The 22,671-nt window shown below is 44.1% G+C and overlaps 1 protein-coding gene across 1 annotated transcript in view; it reads right to left on the bottom strand.

Annotated features, from left to right (window-relative positions):
• Positions 1–1,459: 1,459 nt before the first annotated feature.
• The window catches only part of THBS4 (thrombospondin 4), a 50,034-nt gene continuing 28,822 nt past the window's right edge, over positions 1,460–22,671 (bottom strand). The window contains exons 10-22 of the mRNA XM_079143566.1: positions 17,414–17,566; positions 14,146–14,250; positions 13,800–13,907; positions 13,362–13,521; positions 11,929–12,047; positions 10,992–11,044; positions 7,965–8,158; positions 6,826–7,004; positions 6,143–6,191; positions 5,860–6,056; positions 5,087–5,259; positions 3,015–3,154; positions 1,460–2,477 (exon numbers count right to left, since the gene is read on the bottom strand). Coding sequence (XP_078999692.1) covers positions 2,416–2,477; positions 3,015–3,154; positions 5,087–5,259; positions 5,860–6,056; positions 6,143–6,191; positions 6,826–7,004; positions 7,965–8,158; positions 10,992–11,044; positions 11,929–12,047; positions 13,362–13,521; positions 13,800–13,907; positions 14,146–14,250; positions 17,414–17,566 — 1,692 coding nt within the window. The 3' untranslated portion in view covers positions 1,460–2,415. The remainder of the gene's footprint in view (positions 2,478–3,014; positions 3,155–5,086; positions 5,260–5,859; positions 6,057–6,142; positions 6,192–6,825; positions 7,005–7,964; positions 8,159–10,991; positions 11,045–11,928; positions 12,048–13,361; positions 13,522–13,799; positions 13,908–14,145; positions 14,251–17,413; positions 17,567–22,671) is intronic.

Below are 22,671 nucleotides of genomic sequence, written 5' to 3' on the forward strand. Positions count from 1 at the left end.
GGAGAGACAACTAGGTAGGACAAGGCAATGCACCCAGCTGTGTGCTGATGAATGTTTGACAACCAGCTCGGTGGGACTCTGGTTTGTAAGTAGTGTTTACCAGTTTCAGTGGTGTAAATGCTCCAACTCTGACCAATTTCAAACTATATTCAGTTAAACAAGCAATTCCCTGAATTCCTAAAAGTTGAGCAGTTGGTAAGTACTTCTATTTGTTCTGACTGCTTTGCATATATAAAGTTTTGTTTGCCCCCAAATGCTCCATAAGGGGTGGAATTATATTCTAGATCTCCTGATGGGCTCATGGACCTAGCATGGTTATAGACAAAAAAAAAAAAGATTAAGTTTGGGAGCCCATTTCCTGTGGACAAACTGTTGTCTTGGGGCAACTTCCCAGCCAGTAGCAGGGAGATTGTATTGGGATGGGAGTAGGCTGCCTCCTCTTTCCATCAGCCTCAGGGTACATAGGAGAATATGGGAGACATTGGAAACTTTTGATAAGGAAGTAGGCTCTCTGAAATCAGACCTGGATACTATTAAGCTCAGAATCCCAACCAGATCCAATCAACCAACACACTTTCCTCCTGGGTTAGTATTTTTATTTTATCTTTAATTTTTTTTGGTACTAGAAATTGAACTCAGGGGCATGTGACCACTGAGCCACATCCCCAGCCCTATTTTGTATTTTATTGAGAGACAGGGTCTTAATGAATTTTTCAGCACCTTACTTTTGCTGAGGCTGGCTTTGAACTCATGATCCTCCTTCCTCAGCCTCCGGAGCCACTGGGATTACAGGCATGTGCCACTGTACCTGGTTGGCTTAGTATATTTTTGTGTATAGGACTTGATGTGCTTCAGTGATCAGAATGAAAATTCAAGAAGAGGATCTGTAACTTTCCTTACATACAGACTGGTTAGTAAGGTGTTAAGAGCTCCAGGAAAAGGTCATTAAAATAGCTATAAATTATGGTATAGCCTACTTGTACCATAGAGTAGGTGGAGGACCAAAGGGCCAGAGGGGTTTTCGAGGAATTAGGAACTCAGGAAATAACTTTTCAGTAAGTATATAAGGTGAAGAAAACAGGGAAGATAGAGAACAACTAAATAAATGTGCTTCTCTTCCCTGGGGTTTTAAAATTGGGAAGGATTTGTAGATGTGGAAATTTCAGCCATAGACGGAGAAGACTACAGACTCATCTGTGGCAGAATGTGGCCCAGAGCTCCTTGGAAAGCTGTTCCTGTAGCAGGTTGCCCCAAGAGACTAGTCAGCAGTGGTAATAACTGGTGAACAGGTGCAAGTTCTCTTCACCAATTGGAAATGATGCAGATCAGACATTCTGAATTATAAGGCAACACGTACCTCTCCACTTTACACCTAAGGAAGATGCTGGAAATTCTCCATGTCTCTTATTGGCAGGCACAATTGTAACTTCTGACTAACAAAATCATGGTAAAACTGTGGTAGGAGTGTTTAATCCTTTATTTATGGTTTAAGTTATTTGGGGAATTCTGGAATAAAAGAATATATTACTACATAGTAATATTCTTTGGAACTAAATTTCTAGGGCATTTATAAAATTTTCCTGGATATTTGGCTTAAACTGGAAGGTAAGAAAGGCAAATTTCTGCCTATATATAGTTAACAGTACTAGCACATAACATGGTTGTAGGCAGCTTTTGAGTCATAGGACGGTTTATAAGATCCATTAATACTCTATTGTCCTGATTATTTAGGAGGTATTCATTCATTTATCCATTCAGCAAACATTTATTGGATATCTACTACACATCAGGTACTAGGGGACACTGTTAAGTCATGATTATTTTCAACAAATTTACATTCCACTAGGGGGAGCCAAATATATAAATAAGCTTAAGAACTGTGTTAATAATAGTCTGTGGAAGGTGTGTGTGGGGTGAGGGGAGAGTATCTGAAGGAATCGGGCAAATCTGTCCTAGGGTTGGTCATAATGTATCTTAATTGGCAAGGTGCCCCTGGGCAGGTATTTCTGGGCCTCCCTACCTAGACTGAGGAGACTGCTTAAGGTACACACAGAACTGTTAGGTCATTTGTGTGAAGCTGATTGGGATGACCCAGAGGAGACCCTTTGCCTTGGCCTTCTAATTCATGCTCATGCTCAGTTTCACAGACTACTGGGCCTGAGGAAAAAAATCACCCTGCAATGTGGGGACCCTCGGAGAACACCATTCGCCATCAAACTGAGCCACGTGTAAGCAACGTCTGAGTAGCAGGGTTTCAGAAATGATATCTTCTCCTTTATTTCTACATTCATATAAAAAGTTCTGATATATTTGGGCTGTAAAAGAAGGCAACAGTAAATACAAAGAAAATTATAGGAAGTCAAAAAATATATGGTTTTAGCATTTGGAAAAGCAGTTATAGACTGTCTCCTCTGTTTAATTATCCAAGCGATCAAAAATCTGGGTTTGAAACTCCTGGAAGTCCTCTGGGATGGTGTCTGCAAAGAGAATGGGCATAGGCTGGTTAGTTAGGATCCTTCCACCTGGAATCCAAGTCCATTTTGCATGTCATGCAGGACTCCTGTAGGGGGCACTGTCAGCTTGCCCAAGAGGCCCACAGGCCCCGGCAGCCATTTTCTACTTCAGGCTGCTTTGCAAATTGTTGGCTGAAAGCCCAGCAACGCTCATTCATAGCCCTGAAGAAAATTAGCAGGCAGAGTGGCTTTTGAGTCTGTGATTATGTTTGAGCCATATGAAAATTAAGGCTGCCTGTAAATTAAACCTGACTGAATTTCTCACTGAACCCCAAATCCTAAACCATGCAGTTAAATTCTGTGGGTCTCAATTTCCAAATTTATAAAACAGGAAAAAATGAGATCCACTTTTTTCTGTTACACAGGGGCTATCTGGTTTTAATGAGCATGTAGCATGAACTTTGGGCTTTAGTGGGGAAATAAAAATGTGCTATAAAAATAAGGAAGCGTGGTCTGATTAATTCTAATAGTAACATTGTACAGTAACAGGATGTACATTACCATTGCAGCGATACTTGAGATTGGACCAGATGATGTTTTCTTGAGAGAAGCAAAACACGCCAAGTCGGCCCCCACGCATGGTGGTGTCTATGGTGACCCCAGAGTCAGCCACCAACTCGGAGCCTTCATAAAATCGCACCCTGCAGACAACACAGGCAAACAGGTCTCCATGAGTCCCACTGCAGGGCGAAGTGCCCCTGGTGAGACCCAGGGTCTCACATCTTATTCACATACCTGCCTCCATTCTCTCTTTGACACTCATTTTCCACTCACCTGGGTTGTGCTCTAGTTGGTCTCCCTTCCCTATGAGACTGGAAACCCTTTGAGGGCAGGACATGTGCGTCCATGTCTTCCCAGCCAGGAGCAGGGAGATTGTATTGGGACAAAAAACCCAACACAATGTTGGAACACAGTAAACTTGATAGGTATTTGCTGATGAATTAAAAAGATATAGCCTGATGTCGTGGGCTAGAGGCCCTGTGGCTTATCTTGTGAGTGACCTCGTCTGGACACATGCTTACAGCTTCCACTCTTCTGCAGTTCTAGTCGATGTCGTGCAAAGACTCCCAGAGCCACAATTCACAACAGGTGACAGCACTCCCTAAGTAGAGGTTTAGAAACCTGCAGGGCATTTTTGGTTGTCACAGTGGCATTGAGTGACAGAAGTTAGGGAAGCTGGGTGGCTTACAATGCCCCGGAGAGACTGGTCAAAGTTGCTCCTGATCCTATGCACGTTTGGAGTGTTTCTCCAGATACACAGAAGCTGAACCGCCTGTTTATAATGACTGGGACCTAGAACTTAATACCCTTTTACTCGCCAACATTAGATATATTTTATACTGATTTTAATGTAAGCTGAAGTTTCCAGGGTAAATTGGGAAACTACTGAGTATTTTTGTTTTGGTTGAAAATTAAGAATTGTGTATCATTTTACAACTTCACATCACCTTTGGCAATACCATTGTAATATAACTTGTCACCGAAACACCCATCTGTATTAGAATGTCACTTTCACAGTGATTCTAGGTATGGATGCTACTCTGTACTTCATTTTATCTTCTGGTATGATTGTGCCCAAGCATATACATTATTTTGTTGTATTAATTTATTATTTCTCTACTATTAGAGCTCAGATTGACTTTCATAAAATAATATTGGTATATTTTCTATGATTTCATTTTGGGACAGAAGAGGGAGCATTTCAACATGTTTGTCTTAAAGGGGTACTGGGCTTAACGAGGCTGAAAACATGATAGGACATTATTGCGAGGCCAACAGAGTCCATTTGACATAATGTCATAGAAAACAAAATGAATTAGTTCAGATAACCTTCTTTTTCCTACTAGGTTGCTTTCCTGACCTGTTTGGGAGAATGTAATCTGTACTAGTTCCTAAAGTTACTGTGTAAGCTGGCATGGGTATTGATATGTAAGTTTGAGAACTAAAAGAGTATATTGTCTAAATTTCAAAGATGTAGGCCACTGTAACTCCTGAGACTAGTTAAAACACTCCTATAAAGAAATGAGGCAGATCACATTGCTTACATGAACAGTTTGCACCACACATGGTACATGCCAGGCATCATTCTAAGCACTGGGGAGACAAAGAAAAAAAAAAAAAAAAAAAAGATACAGGTGCTGCCCTCCTGGAGTTTAAGTCCAGCAGTGAGGACAGACCACAGGGACCCTGTGCACTCTAAGTGACTATACAGGGCCCAGAGGAGCCTCAGGGCAGAATGTGTGCAGGCATCCCAGTCACACTTCTTACCCCCCACCTGTCAGCAGGTCCGCTCTCAGGCTTTGCTAAGGGCACAGCAGAAGGGCACCACCATCCAAATTTGCACAGGTTCCCCAAGACCTCCCCCAGAAGCTCCTGTAATGCCACGCTTGGCCCTGGTGTCAGTGTGAGCCTGTGTGTCTTCCTCCCACCTCTTTTCTGGGTGTCCTGGTCTGAGGTCATGGAAATCCTGGCAGATCCTTGAGGACAATCCCAGGTCAGGACCACTCATGGGGGCAAAGGCTCTGGGATACAGAATGGAGTGTGCCAGGGCAGGAGAAGTGACCACCACCTACCTGATGTACCCCACCTGGGGTCTGTGCTGCAGGAACCAGCGATAAGACACCTTGTCCTTCCACCCCACGTTCCTGGAGTCCTTCCACAGCAGCCTGACCTGGTCGCTGGTGTCTCCTGTGTGCCACAGGGAGTTCCGGAGATGTTCTCCTGGGCCCGTCTTAGACTTTACAGCCTGGACAAGGACATGAGGAAGATGTTAGAAAAGGACGGAAAGACCATCTTTTCCATTTCCTAGAACTGAGGTGGTTACAATTGGGCTTCCTTGAACCTGTCCAAAAACATAAATAGGTGTCATTTCTACTGAGGTGACCCCAGCTCCTTAGTACTAAGCAGGGAATAATACTGCACTACTCATTCCATACTTTTCTTACGTTAAGTCCATTTCTCCCCACATCTGCCCCATGAGGGCTCCCACCAAATGTCTGGCTACCGAATTTGCCTTCTGCCCACCAGACCTCCTGTACACAGTTGGCCCTACTGACCAAACACCTTAGCTAGTTTCCAACACAGTATACCTGAAGATGCACCCCAAACCTTTCCAACCTACCTGACCCCATGCAGCCTGACATTACCATGACAGTCACCCAGAGATCTGAGTGTAGCTGGTATATGGGCGTGAAGGTGAAGCCCTGGGTCGGCTCTCATCCTCTGACTTTATCGTTGGCATGAAAGCATCCATTTCTTAGATTATCTACATGTCATTTGGGAGAGCCTGAGATTTAAAGGGATGGCAAAGGGACAGAAAAAGATGAGGAACTTTGACCACCATTACCTTGAGCTGGATACCAGGTTCTGCGACGGCTCGGAAGGGTGTGGCTTGCCAGTACGTCTGTTCCGTCTGCTTCCACATGACCACATAGAAGCTGGAGCTATCTTGGTAACCAAAGATAAAGCCTGCATAGTCATCATCTGTCTGGGTGTTTACATGGAAGGTCCCTTCGAAGTCAACACCATTAAAAGCTGTGTACCCTGTAGAGATCAGTTATGATGAGAAAAACAGACTCGTTGTCAGCTGGCAAATTCTGTACAAGTGCTAACTGAGGATCTAGACATACCCACTGCCAGGCCAGGATCACTGTTCATGGTCTGCACAATCTCCATGCCCTGTGGAAAGAGTTGAGGAAGTTCAGAGCAATCTCAAAGTGGGCTGAGTAAACTTGGGGAGCCCAGAACCTCGGGCACCATGAGTGACAGGCTGGTGATGTGTGACCTCCATGCAAAGGTTTCATTATCTGAGTACTTGTTGTGTCTTTTTATGAGTTCAAAGAAAGCACAAAATGGCAAAGAAGGTTTAAACAAAGCTCACTGCTGAATAGAAATAATTTTTCTAAGATTGTCACTTAGGGCGATTCCCCTTAATTGGGGAACGTACAACATAAACTTCTAATATGATTTTCTCTGTGACTCTGGAACATCTACTAAATCTCTCTGTGCCATTCTTTCTTAGCTATGCAGTGAGGAAGACAAGCAGGAAGCTGATTATTGGATCAGGAGCGTGACTGGTCTGGGTTCCAATTCCAGCCATCTTAGCCGCTTACTGCAGTGCTATCATGAGCAGTCCTCAAGCCGTAGGAGAATCAATTTTATCAAGGATAAAATGGGCATGATGAAAGCACTTTGTCTAAGGGCTATTATGAGGAACACGTGAATAGCTTCCAGTTCAGTCAGCACCTCTAAATGTCGCCTTCCACGATCAGAAAAGACAAAGCTGAGCTGTTGCCAACTCTGATACACTCACCTGGTTCAGGACCACCCAGTTGGGGTCGATCTGGGCATCTCCTTCAGGGTCCAGGACCACGGTCTGGTAGGCTCTGAAGTCCGTCAGGGTGATTTCTGCATTCTCAGGGCAGACGTCAATCCGGTCAATGACTTGGTCCTGGTCAAAGTCGGTCTCGCAGATGTCTCCCACCCCGTCACCTGAGTGGGGTGAAGAAAGGGGACAGGAGCTCGATAATGCCCATGTTTATCACTCCTTAGCAGAAAAGGGGCTGGACAGGGGACAGAAGATGAGCCCAAGTTCCCACCACCAGGGCTATGATTTTCACCAGTGTCAGGAGAGGAGGTTGGGGTTGGTCCTAGACTTCATCCTGGATCTTACTGATGGGCAATCAGACCAGCCCTCAGGTGGCACCCAATGTTTCCTGTAAGGTCAATTTTAACAGTAGCCCTCCACTGTATCCCCAGGATATATGGTTGGGTTCCCAATTGCGGGATCTTAAGCCTGACCTAATGTAAGCAAATATCTACAACATTTTCTGGATTATAATGTGCAAAAAGCCAGGAAATTACTGTCACCAGAATCTTTCTAAGACTAACTTCTGGTGGTCCCTCAGTTGGATCTGGCCCACAAGTACATTTTGTTTAGCTGAGATGACATTTGAAACATTTGAATTTGCATCACTGGAAATGAGGCCTCTAGTTTACCCCAGTCTCCACCACTCCCTGTCATCTCATATCTGATTTGGTGCACGCATGTCCATGTCACTGCCTGGCCCCTGCAAGCATCTGAGTTTGGGAATCCAGCTTATCCTTTTCTGCTTGTGCCCTTCTTTCCTGGGACTCCCAGTGAGTGGAAGGAGGAAGCAAGATGGTGGACTCACTCTCCCAGCCCCTGGGGGACTGAGCTGAGCATGCGGCTGTGGCCCTGATCGGTGTGATCTCATTCTAGGGCTGCTTGGCTGCAAAGTGATCAACTCTGAGTTGGAGACTGTTGTCTACCAGATGCCTACTGTCCACACAAGAGTGTGCAGAGAAACTGGGTTTGACATATAGTTCCTGGGAGGCGGGAAAGCTTTGAGTCCTCAGTGCCCTGAGAGGTGTGCACCAGCGTGCCTGGCCAGAGTGGGGTCTCAGGCAACCTGGGCTGGGCCTGCTTACTGTTGCTATCCTCCTGGCCTGGGTTAGGGACCAGCCGGCAGTTGTCTGGTCCCGGGGGCACCAGGTCTGGGATGCCATCATTGTCATCGTCGTCATCACACTCATCCCCAATTCCATCCTTATCAGTGTCCAGCTGGGCACTGTTAATGACCGTGGGGCAGTTGTCTGTGCTGTCCTGGTGGCCATCTCCATCACTGTGGGGAAAAGATTTCAGTTCAGCAGGGAACAGGAACATTGGCTCTCAGGAAGGAGAGTCTGGGTTGGGGGATTTTAATAGCCTTGGAGTTTATCAAACCCACTAATTCGTTTCCTTTGATAAGGCTGCCTTATGGGCTGCAGAGACAATTTCCCCACTTCTTCAACCTTTTAAAACAAGACAGTCATTTCCTACTTAAGATAAGAGTCTGTTTCTGTGATTTGTGACTAAAGGCTCCTCTCGTGCCTGGGGACTATTACATGATCCCTGACTCTGAGGACACGTGAAGGGCACAGAGTGAGAGGCAGTGGAGCCAGCCAGTCCCAAGTGAGTTCTGGCCTAGCCACCCTGACCAGCAGGAGACCTTATGCCTGATATTCCACCTCTGTGGTTCAGTGTCCTCATCTCTTAGGTGGGGACAGTAACAGTCCCTAACCTCCTAGGATTGTTATGAAGAATATATGAGTAAATGATCAGAGTTTTGCACAATTAAATTTTAATAGATGAGAAAGCACTTCCAAGTGCCTGATTCTTTTTTTTTTAATACTTTTTTAGTTGTAGGTAGACACAATAGCTGGATTTTTAAAAAATCTTTGTGTGTGATGCTGAGGCTTGAACCCAGGGCCTCACACACTGAGGGTTAGAGGCAAGCACTCTACCACTGAGCCCACAGCCCCAACCCCCACGTGACTGACTCTTAAGGAAAAATCCTACAGCGTGTTCTGTTTCTTACATTCTATAATCCCTGGTCCATGGACACAATGAGGAGCCAGACCTGAATGCCACAGGGAGACTGGCAGAGAATACAGCTGCCCCTTCCTGAGAGGTGGGCACAGGACTTCTCGGGGCTCTCATTCTTGACCCACCACTCTTGCACTTTTCAGCCTGAATAGCCAACTGAGGATGAGTCTGAACTGTCTCCTCGGAGTCTCTCTCTCTCTCTCTTTTTTTTTTTTTTTTGGTGCTGGGGATTGAACCCAGGGCCTTATGCTTACAAGGCAAGCACTCTACCGACTGAGCTATCTCCCCAGCCCACCTCGGCGTCTCTTGACACGTCCATGGCTACTTCAGATCAGAGCAGATTCTCCTTTCACCCTATCCCTTCTGTGGCCTCCTCTGGACAAGGAACTGCCCCTACACTACATGGAAGGGAAGCCAGGGACCAGTCATTCCAGATGGCTTCAGTGGGGACAGAAGTCAGTCCAACCTGGACAAACAGAAGACTGGCTCAAATGGCAGAATTCCTGTGCATGCACTAGGGCTGCTTTTTTAAACACGCCATTGAGCTATTTCCATTAGCAGCAACTATTCTACAGAGCCCTGAACATTTATATGCAAAAAACAAGCAGTTCCTGTCCTCTCCCTCAAGGTTCACATTTGTGGGAATTAAAATGTGGCAGAATGAGTCATTTGTTTTAGGCAAATATCTAGAGGCTGGTGGGATAGCATATTTTAGAAATTACTATAGCTGGTAATCAGAGTACAGGTTGACCTGTAACAAGGAACATCCTTGGTATATATCTTTTAGGAGGGTTGCCAGGTTGCCAGTCCCACCTTCCACTCTGAAAGGGAGAGAGGTATCTGATGTCAGTCTCTGTTGCTGACTCGCCCCTCCTGTGCTGTGATACCAACAACAGTAGCTACCATTTTCTGTATACTGATTGAGGGCCAGAGCTGCGCTGGGAGCCTTACCTGCGATGTCTTGAATTTTCACCATGACCTGTAAGATGTGATTATTTCTACTTTACAGATGAAGAAATTGAGACCCTAAGAGACTGAGGAATATGTTCAAACCACTTAACTTTGTATGCACTTGGCAATGAGGACATGGAACATACTGAAGGAGCTATTTTTGAGAAAGATATGGATGGAGAACTGAGTCTGCAGGGCAACCTGTGATCCAGGTACTAGGAAAGAAGCTGTGTCTCCTACTGTTTTGCCTTATAGCATCCTTGCCCTCTTTGCTCTGCTTGGTCCTGAGTGCCTCTCTAAAAATTCCTGAAGGAAAGCAAGGGTCCGAGCCTTGGATAGCAGGTGTCTCCAGGGATGAGTGGCACATGGCTATGTTTCTTTTGTAATGTTCCTACAGCATCTTTTTTTTCCTTTAATTGCAGTGCTGGGGATGGAACCTAGGCCCTTGAGCATGCTAAGCAAATACTCTATCACTGAGCTACGTCTGCAGCCAGGCCTAGTCTTAATGTGGGACTCCGTTGTGTTGGGCTAGGAGGGTTGGCAAAATTTGCTTGCACATAACAATTTAACTCAAATAAGAAACTGAATTTAAAAACGTGAAAGACAATAAAATAATAGTCATCCCTCAGCAAACTAACAACCTTCTGTTTTGGGATGATGGTAGAGTTTTCCTGAATTGAAATAATATAATAACAAAAGAGCTAATATCTACCAAATGCTAGATTTACAACAGAAACCATGCTAAGTACTTTGAGCTAGATCTATTGTCATCCCCACTTTACAGATGAGAAATTGAGGCACAGAGAGATTAGGTAACTAATTTAAGATTGACCACCTTGTAAGACTTAGTGACTTAGTTCTAGCTGTCACTTCAGAATCTGCCCGTAGGGCATGGTATCTCTATGCCTTTCCTGCAAGAGAGCTTCCTTGCTGGAGTGTCCAGTGGCCTATCCTAACACTGTCATCTCCACACAGCACTTCTAGAGAGGAGTGGTGGCCCTGACAAGAGACAGAGCTGTCCCAGTTGCTGCCCAATCCACCTACAGAGATCCTAAAGCCTGCTATCTACAAAGCTCTAAAAATTAAAACTCTTTCCAGATTTTTGCATCTGCCCTTCTGCAGCAGGACATATGCCATACCTGTCCTGATTGGTGTCACAGGAGTCCCCAACCAAATCATTATCCACATCAGACTGCAAAGAGAACAGAACATGTTATTTATCCCTGGGCCTGCATGTACAGAATGTTCCAGAGAAGGCAGACCTCACCCATCATCACTGGATTTCAGGAATTATTTCTCTGGAACTGGGATGGTACAAAACTGCAAAAGGACAACACCATATTGGTGTAGGCACAATGCGGAATTTTCAAAAAAGCCTTCTAAAATATCAAGCTGCATGGATGGGCTGCCTACACACCAGATGAGCTGATTGGGAAAGGGTGCCTGGCTAGCATGGTGGCAGGTGGAGATGCAGAGCTCTGGCATGAGTTGGAAGGGAGCCAGCCATAGGCATGAGGACAAAGCAAATTGACTTTGCTTTGCTTCTATATTTTGGAATGCAGTCAAAATGGTGAGTCACAGAGGGCAACAATGACTCCCCTCTCTCAGGGTTCCAGAAACAAATGACACATCATACCCAATTATCCAGACAGGGAGGGGGCGTGTGAAGGGAAATTCAACACGTCACTGACTGAACTTAACCTGAAATGTCCATACATAGGCTGTGCAGGGATCTGGGGACTAACAGGACACATGAGTCGTCTCTCAATGGTTAATTTCCATGTTCCATTTTCCTTTTAGAAGAAAAAATTTATTTTGGGCATCATTGAGCTCAAGTTACTAACATCAGCACCACTCTTCAGCTGTGAGACTTATCCCAAGGGCCTCAGAAGACCCCAGCCAGATTCTTGTAGTGTTCCTGCCACCATCCTCAAGCCTGATGTGTGTCATTTCTCCTCCTGTGCTCTGTTACATAAGTGGCAACGGGCAAGAGCTGGTCACGAGACATTGCTCTTAGATGAATCTTTGCCTAGGACAGTTCACCCTAGAGTTTGAATTCCCCTGAATCCTGCTAACCTGGTTAGGGTTGCTGACATCAGGACAGCTATCACAAGCATCTCCCACACCATCACCGTCCTTGTCCCTCTGGTCACGATTGGGAGCTTTGGGGCAGTTGTCCAAAATGTTTTTTATTCCTGCAAGAAAAGAAAGCTATCTTAGTTCAGGAAAACATGACAGAGGGGATGGGACACACCAGCTTCTAGGTGATATAGAGATAGGGCCCATTGTCAGCTACTCCTGCTGGGCCTTTGTCACATAGTCATTACCCTTTTCAGCAACTATCTGGAGTTCATTTCAAAGGAAGGATTTGGGGAGACATAGAAAAGGAATAGCTCTTAGAGGCATTTTTCCACTGACTTGGGATTTCTTCCAGATATCAAGGGATAGGACAGAGAAGTGGGGGCGTGATGGCTTGTTGGGCTGACCCTGGAGGAGGAGGACGTTATAACAGTCCAGGGCTCTGGACAGTGGAGTGCTGGAGTCAGGCCCACCAAGTCCCTCTTGTGCCAATTTTGCATTGGATGGCATCATATTGGTAGCTTGAAATTGAAGATGATGGGGGTAGTAATATTGTTGAATTGAAAAATTGGGGCTTTCTTTGTTTTGTTTTGTTGAGTTGGTTTGCCAGTGCACCACTGGGTCAGGAGCATCAGCTGGGCTCATAGAAGGTGAGGTCATGTTTTAGGGAGATATGGATATTCTGAGTAGTCTGTGTGTGTGTGTGTGTGTGTGTGTGTGTGTGTGTGTGTGTGTGTGCATACATGTGGTATTTCTAACGGGTTTTCTCCCAGTTCTCTGTGTTTTGGTATGTTTTCCAGAAACTACCAGATCCAGACTATCCTTCAGTGCTAGTCATCTCTATGTCATGGGAGTCATACAGAATTGAAAGACCTCCCTCAAGTCTCATGAGGCTCCAGAGCTGGATAACTCCAGGAGATGTCCCTCACATGCACTCACATGTAGTCCCTGCAGGCGAGTCCCCAGAGCTGGGCAGTGCCGTCACCCTGCTTCCACAGCCCTACTCAGAACAGGCAGAGGATGACCATATTTCCCTGAAGTGCCTGGCTCTCAGAAGTCTGCCCCAGAGGGTGTAGCCTGTGACTCTGCTCAAAGTTCAATTCTCCTTTTCCAGGTGGAGAAAGGTGGTGGGAAAAGTACAATCAGGGAAGGGAGATGTTTGACAGGACACAGCCCTGACATGACTCTGCTGGAAGGGGTTTTCACTAAGTTCCTGGCAATGATATAGAGTTCCAGAAACACTCAGGGTTATTAAGTAGGGGCATTGGCTGTGGCGTCTCCTACAGAAACGTCAGCCTTGGGCCTCCAGGTTACAGTGAACCACCAGAGTAGGAGGCCCTGAGTCAGCAATTCTATTCCTATTCTAGAGAGAGGGCAAGGACAAAAGGACCAATGAATCCCAAATAAATGATGGAGGAAATCAAACCTACCATCTCCGTCCATGTCATCGTCACAGGCATCTCCTCTTCCATCCCCATCAGTGTCTTTCTGGTCATTATTTAAGACGGTCCGGCAGTTGTCACAGGCATCACCAAAGATATCTTTATCACTGTTCCTTTGGTCCACATTGTGAGTCAAGACACAGTTATCCTAAAAGACGAGATGAGGGGACATTTACTCGGAATTTCACCAAATCCACTTCCCCCACTCTAAGGAGAGGTCAAACTCCGGTGGCCCGAGTCTGCCAATTTTATTTTTTAAGCATTTGCAAATCTTTTAAAATAAAAAGTTACAATGCTATGGGGACACAGCATGGCAACTGATATTTGGGATGATCAATATAAATAGTTGGTGGGGCTCTCTTCCATCATCCTGGGTGTTTGGCAACATGTGGTATAGTTCATGGGCCCTCCCCACAAAATAGGTACCTGCTCATTCAGGATCCCATCTCCATCAGCATCCTCATCACAAGCATCTCCAATGCCATCTCTATCTGCGTCTTCCTGGCCAGAGTTTGGCACATACTTGCAGTTGTCCTAAGGAGGAAACAGCTCAGTGACATCCTACATCCTGTCTTACGTCAAAACTGACTCTGATCTCAAGACCAACTGTAGCTGACTTTATCACTGGTGGCTGTTTTGCTTCATTTGAGATGCAACTACTCTAAACCTACAATTTTAAATGGGATCTGCAGAATGTTTCCCCCATATGAGATGGAGTTTTGTAAAGTCAAGGTGTGCGCTTGCGTGTGTTTCCCTCGATTCCCCTGGTTACCTTCCTGCAGTTCCTGGAAGAGCATGGCAGTTCTTCATCAGGGTAACTGTCGATGTCCACATCCTTTCCACAGACATAGCCATCACCAGCCCACCCAACTCCGCACTGTGAAAGGAAAGTCAGTTAGAGACCTGGGAGGCTGAGCCTGGCAGGGAGGTAGGTAGCCGACTAGGACCTCTGCCCCTGTGCGAGCATCCCCAGAGGAAGGGCCTGAAGCCCAGCAGCTTTGTTAGATGAGATTTAAAAAGTATTTAATTGCATTTGAATAGTCTAATGGTTCAAAATTCAAGAGACACAAAGAGAAATGAATACTAAAAACTAGCCTTCTTGTTCCTGTTCCCATGGCTCAGGCAATCAAGGGAATCCATTCTCATACACACTGTCAGAGACAGTCTGTGCAGACAAGCCATTAGTCTCTTTTTGTCCTTTTGTACAATTGTGTGTATATACGCACACACACACATACAATTGTTTGTATATCTACACACACACGCGCGCACACACACACACACACACACACACACACACACACACATACCTGTTCTGTACTTTGAATGTTTTTGAACTCCACAGTCTATCTTGGAGCTCTTTCCATATTGTTCCATGTAGATTCATGCAATTCTTTTTAATGGCTGCAGACATATCACACATAAGATTGTCTGGATGCACCTCAATTAATTCAACTAGTTTTCCACTGGTGGGCGTCAGGCTTCTAACAGTCTCTCTTGTTGCTAACAATGCTGCCACAAATAATTCTGGCACATTAGTCATTTTGTGTGTGTACTAGTTTCACTGCATGGAATTTCTGGTTCAAAGGGTATCTGTATTTGTAATTTTGAATTAGGGTCACAATGTTTTTAATGTGATTGTCCAATTTATTCATCCCCTGAAAACAAATGAGTGGGTGAAGTGGTTCCTGTGGCATTTTCCTTATCATTCTTGAGCCACAGTCTCATCTCTGAATTTGTCTTCTGGCTCAATTTCCACCAAAGGGGGAAACTCCCAAGGTGCTTTATTTCTTCTCACACCCTTTTCTTTTAGTAGAAGGATCCCACAGGTGCAGTGCTGGATCAGTGTCTCTACCTAACCGGAGATGTGTACCTGAGGATCCTGCTGCACCAGGGGCAAAGGTAAGTCTTCGCCTCAGTGTGAGGTTAACAACTGTACTGTAGCAGACTCTTTAGAAACACGTTCTCCTATCTTTACAATGGTGTTGCAAGGTCGTCATTCTTTTCCACAGAAGAGCCAGGTAAGCTCAGGCTGGCTCAGTGCCTTGCCTGAGCTCAGAGCTGGGAAATGTGACCTCAAGTCTGTCTGATTCCAGTGACTTTTGCCATTTATATGTGGTTAGTGTGCACTTTTGAGTTCTTCTGATAATCTACATCTGAGGAGGCCTAGTTAAAGGATGACAACACACTGAGGAGAAAGGAAACCTTTCCAGAAGGTTCCTGGGTGAGAGATGGAGCAGGATGGGCTCCCCTGAGGAGGAACAGGCAGGACAGTGGGAAGGAAGAGAGGAAAAGGAGCCATAAAAAATGTACAGAACTAGAAAGGCAGGGAGAGGAAAAATGGACCTGTGGCAGGAGGCATAAAGACAGACAGGGAAGGAATCTGAGGGAGAAAGTCTGGGCCAACGGGAAACAAACTCTACATGAGCAAATGTGAAATTTCCTGGCCTCTGTAATCAAAATAAGGTGCTTTCGGAGCAGTGGTTTCCTGAGCAGCAGCCTGCCTGTTCTTATCATCCGCTCTCTCCCCCTGCAGCCAGACATTGAGAAGGCTGGATTCCAAAGAGAACCCTCCCGGAGCTCACCAATCCCCGCTCAATCGCTTCAGCAGTGCCTTTGGAAGACCTGGAGAGTTTAGCCATGGGGTATGGTCCTTGACTCATTTTAATGAGGAAAAATTTCCTCTAGGAACAAATACATTTTTAATGAGCCATTTTCTGGCAGATTAAATTATTTTAGTAGTCACACCAAGTTTATTAATCCTTTACCATCTGTCGTTGTGCCTTATTACAAATTCAAAAACATATTAAAAGCCCATCACCCACCATCCTAGGGGAGTCATCAATTTGTTCACAGAAATTGAGGACTTAAACACAGATATATACTTGCTTCCCAATGACTTTTTAAAATTTTTTTGGTAATAAACATGCCCAATCAACAGGAATTAGGGAGCTTGCTGGGGTTTTCCCCCTTATGACAATAGCACATCCCTTCATCCTGAACTTTTTTCCAGAATATCTGTACTGCCAGGGAAGAACGACTATCATACTTACTTCTTTTACTTATTTTTGACTTTTCTTATTTTTCCCATTTGAAAAGTGATATGATAATTGCAGAAAAACTTCCAGGAATAAAGACAAAGAAGTCTAAGTTTGAGGTATGAAGAGGAGGACATGTTCTCCCAGGATCCATGCTGTTGCCCAGGGGTGCTCACCATGACCCTCAGACTGACCAAAGGGCCACCTGCTGGGGCCTGGCACCCAGGAAGTGAGGAGGAAGTAAGTAGCCAAGGTTGGCTGACTTGTTAGTACCCACAGTCCCTAGGAACTCTGGATCCTGGGATTTGGGAATAGGTGGTTCTTCACAAAGGGCCCACTCCAGGTTCAGTATGAAGCCATGTCAGCTGTGGGTGCTCTGCTATCTGCCCAGGTTCCTCCTGCCCAGACTGGCTCCAGAACTAGAAATGGACAGGAAACATGACCATTCACTGACCTGTCCCTGTATTGGGGCTGAGGAGGACACAAAGAATGGCACTGTCCTCCACTTACACTCACTGTGTAAGGGAAGTTTCTCCTGAGGGCTTCCAACATCCCTCACTTCTGCACTGTGATCCCCCCGAGAATGGACATAAGAGTTCTTAAGGGTGAGGACAATTAGAAATAGCAAAAGGTATGCTTTTCAATACACAAACAAGTGGACAGGGCAGAAGAAGGAAAGGGGAGGAGGTGAAGGAGCCTCCCAGCCACTGGATTCTTAGGTCTGTCCACAGAAGGTGCTTGGGAGATAGGGATCCACCAACCAGGTGACCAACTTAATGCTGTTGCCCCATGGCCAGGAGGGAAAGAAAAGATAGCTGAAGGTTAGATAGGCTTTCAACTGCTCCCCACAAACCCAGTTGCCACGTTACTTTTACATCCTGTGCTCATTTTGGTGGCAACGTTTTCATTTTGGAGCACTTTTACCTGGATGCAAGCAAAACTGGAGGGAGGTCATGTTTGAAATGGAAGAAGAAAAACAAAGCAAGTAAACAAACAACTTACCACGCATGTCACATCCCCCTGCCTCTCTTCAATGCACTGTGCATTCACACTGCAAGGGTTCAGCTCTGGATTTCTGCAGTTTCTTTCGGTTTTGCATCCCCTTGTCTGGTCACCAGTGTACCCTGGTTTGCAAGGCCCACAGCGGTAAGATCCCTGTAAGGGACAAAGATGAGAGGATGAACCAGGGGTTCAAATCTGTGAACAAAGGTATTGCCGTTTCTTTAAATATACACTCAGTGATACCAGGATTAAGTGGGGCCCAGGCCTGTCTGTTTGCAGGTATGTCTGAGACAGTCAAGTGAAATGCTGGTGAAAACACCATCAGATCAGATACAGCAGTGGGCCATGCAGACAATGAAGGTCAGAACTGAAGGGAGGGAAGGCTCAAGGGTGGCCCAGCAGCACTCTGACCTGCCAGCTGCACTGCAGAGGTGAAGGAGGAAAGGTGGAAAGTTCAAATGGAGTCCTGAGAGGTGGAGTAAGGAGCTTTGCCCTGGAGACAGGGAGATGATTTGATTAGAAAGTGCTTTTTTTTTTTTTTTTTTTTTTTAAATATTCCTTTGGCTCTTTTATAATTGAATGACAAAAGAAACAGGCACAAAGAGAAATGTTGGTGGCTTGCATCAAAAATTCTTGATGTGGTAGCTTGCTGTGGAAGAAGAAACTGGCAAACAAGCCATCAGCTGCACCACAGTGGCACTTCCAGGGACAGACAGGATCTCTTTTGACATTTTTTTAGCAGCTTAACAAATATTTTAACTTTATTGAGGGATAACTGACAAAACTGTATGTCTTTAAAGTCCACAGCATGATGGTTTAATATATATATATACTGTGAGGTGATTATCACAATCAAGACACTTGTTACCTCGTATAGGTTTTTTTCTTTGAGAATATATAAAATCTACTCTTAGCAAATTTCACAGATACAGTATAGTTTTATTAACTACAGTCCCTATGCTGTTCAATAGATCCTCAGAGCTTATGCATCTTATACAGGTTTACTGAGATAAAATTACATACCCTAAAAGATACCAATATAAAGTAGGCTGTTGAATAACTGTGGTCACTCAGGACCTTTTAAATGGCAAGTCTGAAGGATGCTTTGCAATGATTTTTCATGACCTGTCAGCCTCAATGGGCATGCTACCCTCTCATTCCTCTTCTTGACTTCTGTTTCTGTCCTTGCCTACTCCTTCATTGTTTGGGTTCCCTGAAGTTCTATCCATTGTCTATTTTTCCTCTCTATGGGTGGCTTCTGTTATTACCTTCCTACCAAAGTTTCCCAAATCTGTTTCTGCAGACCAGCTTAGGCCTGGTAAAGAGCTAAGAAGCTACACAATGGAATATTACTCAGCTATAAAGAAGAATGAAATCATGACATTTGCTGGTAAATGGATGAAACTGGAGACTATCATGCTAAGTGAAATAAGCCAATCCACCCAAACCAAAGCCTGAATATTCTCTCTGATATGTGCATGCTAATACACAATAAGGGGGCAGGAGGGAAGTATAGAAGTTCATTGGATTAGACAAAGGGGAATGAAGGGAAAGGAGGGCAGGTGGGAATGGGAATGATAATAGAATGAATTGGACATGACTTTCCTATGTTCATATATGAGTATACGATTAGTGTAACTCCACATTATGTTCAACCATGAGAATGGGAAGTTATACTCCATGTATGTATAATTTGTCAAAATACACTCTATTGTCAGGTATATTTAAAAAGAATAAAATAAATTTTAAAAAAAGACTTCTTAAGGCTATGTCCTCCAATAGTATAGCTATTGAGCAACTGTTTAAAGTGGAGAGAAGGAATAATTTCATTGATCCTATTAGAACTGGTCTTATATTGTTCTTCTGTCATGTACATTATATGAAACAAAATAGGCTCACTGTCAGGCATCTATCATCCGCCATTTGCCTGCCTCTTGCCTGTCCATCGCCTGCCTTACCCCTATCCATCACCCAACGCTCGAGGTTCATCTCCCGATCCTCCGACAGCTGACAGCAGACTGACCACAGACCGCCAGTGGAGAACCAGCTGCCTGCTGCTGCCTGGAAGTTCACTGTCACAGTACCTGCAGGTTTGATTACATGTGGCTGCTGCCATTTTGAGACAACAGCCAGGCCCTGTAGGACCCCTGGCCGGACTGACTGAGTCCCGTCTCCAGGATCCCTCAGCCCAACCAAACTCCCTGCCTCTGGGGCCCTCATATCAACTGACTGCTCCCTGCTGCCAGGACCCCCAAACCAACTGACTGCGCCCTATCACCGGGACCCCAGACCGACTGCTTGCACCCGGCCTCCAGGATCCCACAACCACACCAAACACACACGACCTCCAGGACCCCTGCAGGACCAACTGCATCCCGTCTCCAGGACCTCCAGCTGACCACTTCCACCCCTGAGCTGCAGCTCCCCATTTGCCAACACATTTTGAAGCCAGAGCAGCCATCTTGGATAATCCTGGAAGCCGTAGCTCCGATCTTCGGGTGGGGCAAATCCCATCCTGAGACGCATGCTAGAGGCTTGAAGCTCATTCTCAGGTACCTCTCATACATCGGGCTACTGAACACTGGGAGGTTTCATTACAATATGACTGTTATACAGTAGATTTTCTTTTTTCTCCTTTTTAAAAAAAAAATTTAAGTTTTTATTTCTTTACGTTTCTTGCTGTCTTTTCCTTCTGTTTACCTGTTCCCTCAGAGTCACTTTCTCCCTTATTTACATGATGTTATTGTACCCATAGGGGCTATTTGGGCTAGGATTGCATAGTATCTGGTTTGGGCACTGCTAATATTGATTTCCCCTTAAAGAAAGGGTTTTGGAAACCTATGGGGGCCACTATAAGCCTATAGGGGGAAATCTGCAATACCCCAGATCTGCAGCGCTAGAGGGGAAGATACATGAACAACATGAAAAAACAAGGGAAGAAAATGATCCAAACAAATCTAGATTCTATAGTAATAGAATCCAATGACAGAATGGTAGAAGAAATGTCAGAAAAGGACTTCAGATTATACATGATTAAGATGATTCGTGAAGCAAAGGATGAGATAAGAGAGCAAATGCAGGCAATGAATGATAATACCAATAAGCTGAAAGAGCACCTGCAGGAAGCAAAAGATCATTTCAACAAAGAGATAGAGATTCTCAAAAAAAAAAAAAACCAAACGAAAATCCTTGAAATGAAGGAGACAATAAACCAAATAAAAAACTCAATGGAAAGCATCACCAACAGACTAGACTACTTGGAAGACAGAACCTCAGACAATGAAGACAAAATATTTAATCTTGAAAATAAAGTCACCCAAACAGAGAAGATGGTAAGAAGTCATGAACAGAATCTCCAAGAACTGTGGGATATCACGAAAAGACCAAATTTAAGAATTATTGGGATTAAGGAAGGCACAGAGATACAAACCAAAGGAATGAACAACCTATTCAATGAAATAATATCAGAAAAATTCCCAAACCTGAAGAATGAAATGGAAAATCAAATACAAGAGGCTTACAGAACACCAAATGCACAGAATCACAACAGATCCACACCAAGGCACATTATAATGAAAATGCCTAACATTCAAAATAAAGATAGGATTTTGAAGGCCGCGAGAGAAAAGCATCAGATTACATATGGGGGAGACCAATACAGATAGCAGCAGACTTCTTAACCGAAACTCTAAAAGCTAGAAGGGCCTGGACTAACATATTTCAAGCTCTGAAAGAACATGGTTGCCAACCAAGAATCCTATACCCAGAAAACTAACCTTCAGATTTGAAGATGAAATAAAATCCTTCCATGATAAACAAAAGTTAAAAGAATTTACAAATAGAAAGCCTGCACTACAGAATGTTCTCAACAAAATATTCCATGAGGAGGAAATGAAAAACAACAATGGAGGTCAGCAAAGGGAGGAACTACCTTAAAGAAAAACCACTCAAAGGAGAAACCAAGCCAACTTAAAAACCAAAAATAAGCCAAATGACTGGGAATACAAATCATTTCTCAATAATAACCCTGAACGTTAATGGCCTAAACTCATCAATCAAAAGACATAGACTGGCAGAATGGATTAAAAAGAAAGACCCAACAACATGCTGCCTGCAAGAGACTCATCTCATAGAAAAAGACATCCACAGACTCAAGGTGAAAGGATGGGAAAAAACCTACCACGCACATGGACCCAGTAAAAAAGCGGGGGTTTCCATCCTTATATCAGATAAAGTGGACTTCAAGCCAAAGTTAGTCAGAAGGGATAAAGAAGGACATTTCATACTGCTTAAGGGAACCATAAATCAGGAAGACAAAACAATAGTAAATATTTATGCCCCAAACAATGGTGCATCACTGTACATCAAACAAATCCTTCTCAATTTCAAGAATCACATAGACTACAACACAATAATTCTGGGCGACTTTAACGCACCACTGTCACCACTTGATCTTCCAAACAAAGTCCAACCAAAGAAACCATAGAACTCAATAACACAATCAATAACCTAGACTTAATAGACATATATAGAATATTCCATCCATCAACGAGTGGATACACTTTCTTCTCAGCAGCACATGGAACCTTCTCAAAAATAGACCATATGTTATGCCACAAAGCAGCCCTTAGGATATGCAAAAAAATAGAGATACTGCCTTGTGTTCTATCAGATCATAATGGACTGAGAGTAGAAATCAATGACATAGTAAAAAAAGGAAATTACTCCAACACTTGGAGACTAAATAATATGCTATTGAATGAAACATGGATAACAAAAAACATCAGGGAGGAGATTAAAAAATTCTTAGAGGTCAATGAGAATGATAATACAACATATCAAAATCTCTGGGACACTATGAAAGTGGTACTAAGAGGAAAATTCATTGCATGGAGCGCATTCTAGAAAAGAATGAAAAGTCAACAATTAAATGACCTAACATTACAGCTCAAAGCCCTAGAAAAAGAAGAACAGAATAACAGCAAAAGTAGTAGAAGACATGAAATAATTAAAATCAGAGCTGAAATCAATGAAATTGAAACAAAAGAAACTATTCAAAAAATTGACATAACAAAAAGTTGGTTCTTTGAGAAAGTAAACACAATAGATAAACCCTGAGCCACACTAACAAAGAGAAGGAGAGAGAAGACTCAAATTACTAAAATACATGATGCAAAAGGAAATATCACAACAGACACCACTGAGATACAGAACATAATGAGAAGCTACTTTGAAAATCTGTATTCCAACAAAATAGA

Source organism: Sciurus vulgaris, assembly GCF_902686455.1.
Source record: "Sciurus vulgaris genome assembly, chromosome: 6".
NCBI lineage: Eukaryota > Metazoa > Chordata > Mammalia > Rodentia > Sciuridae > Sciurus > Sciurus vulgaris.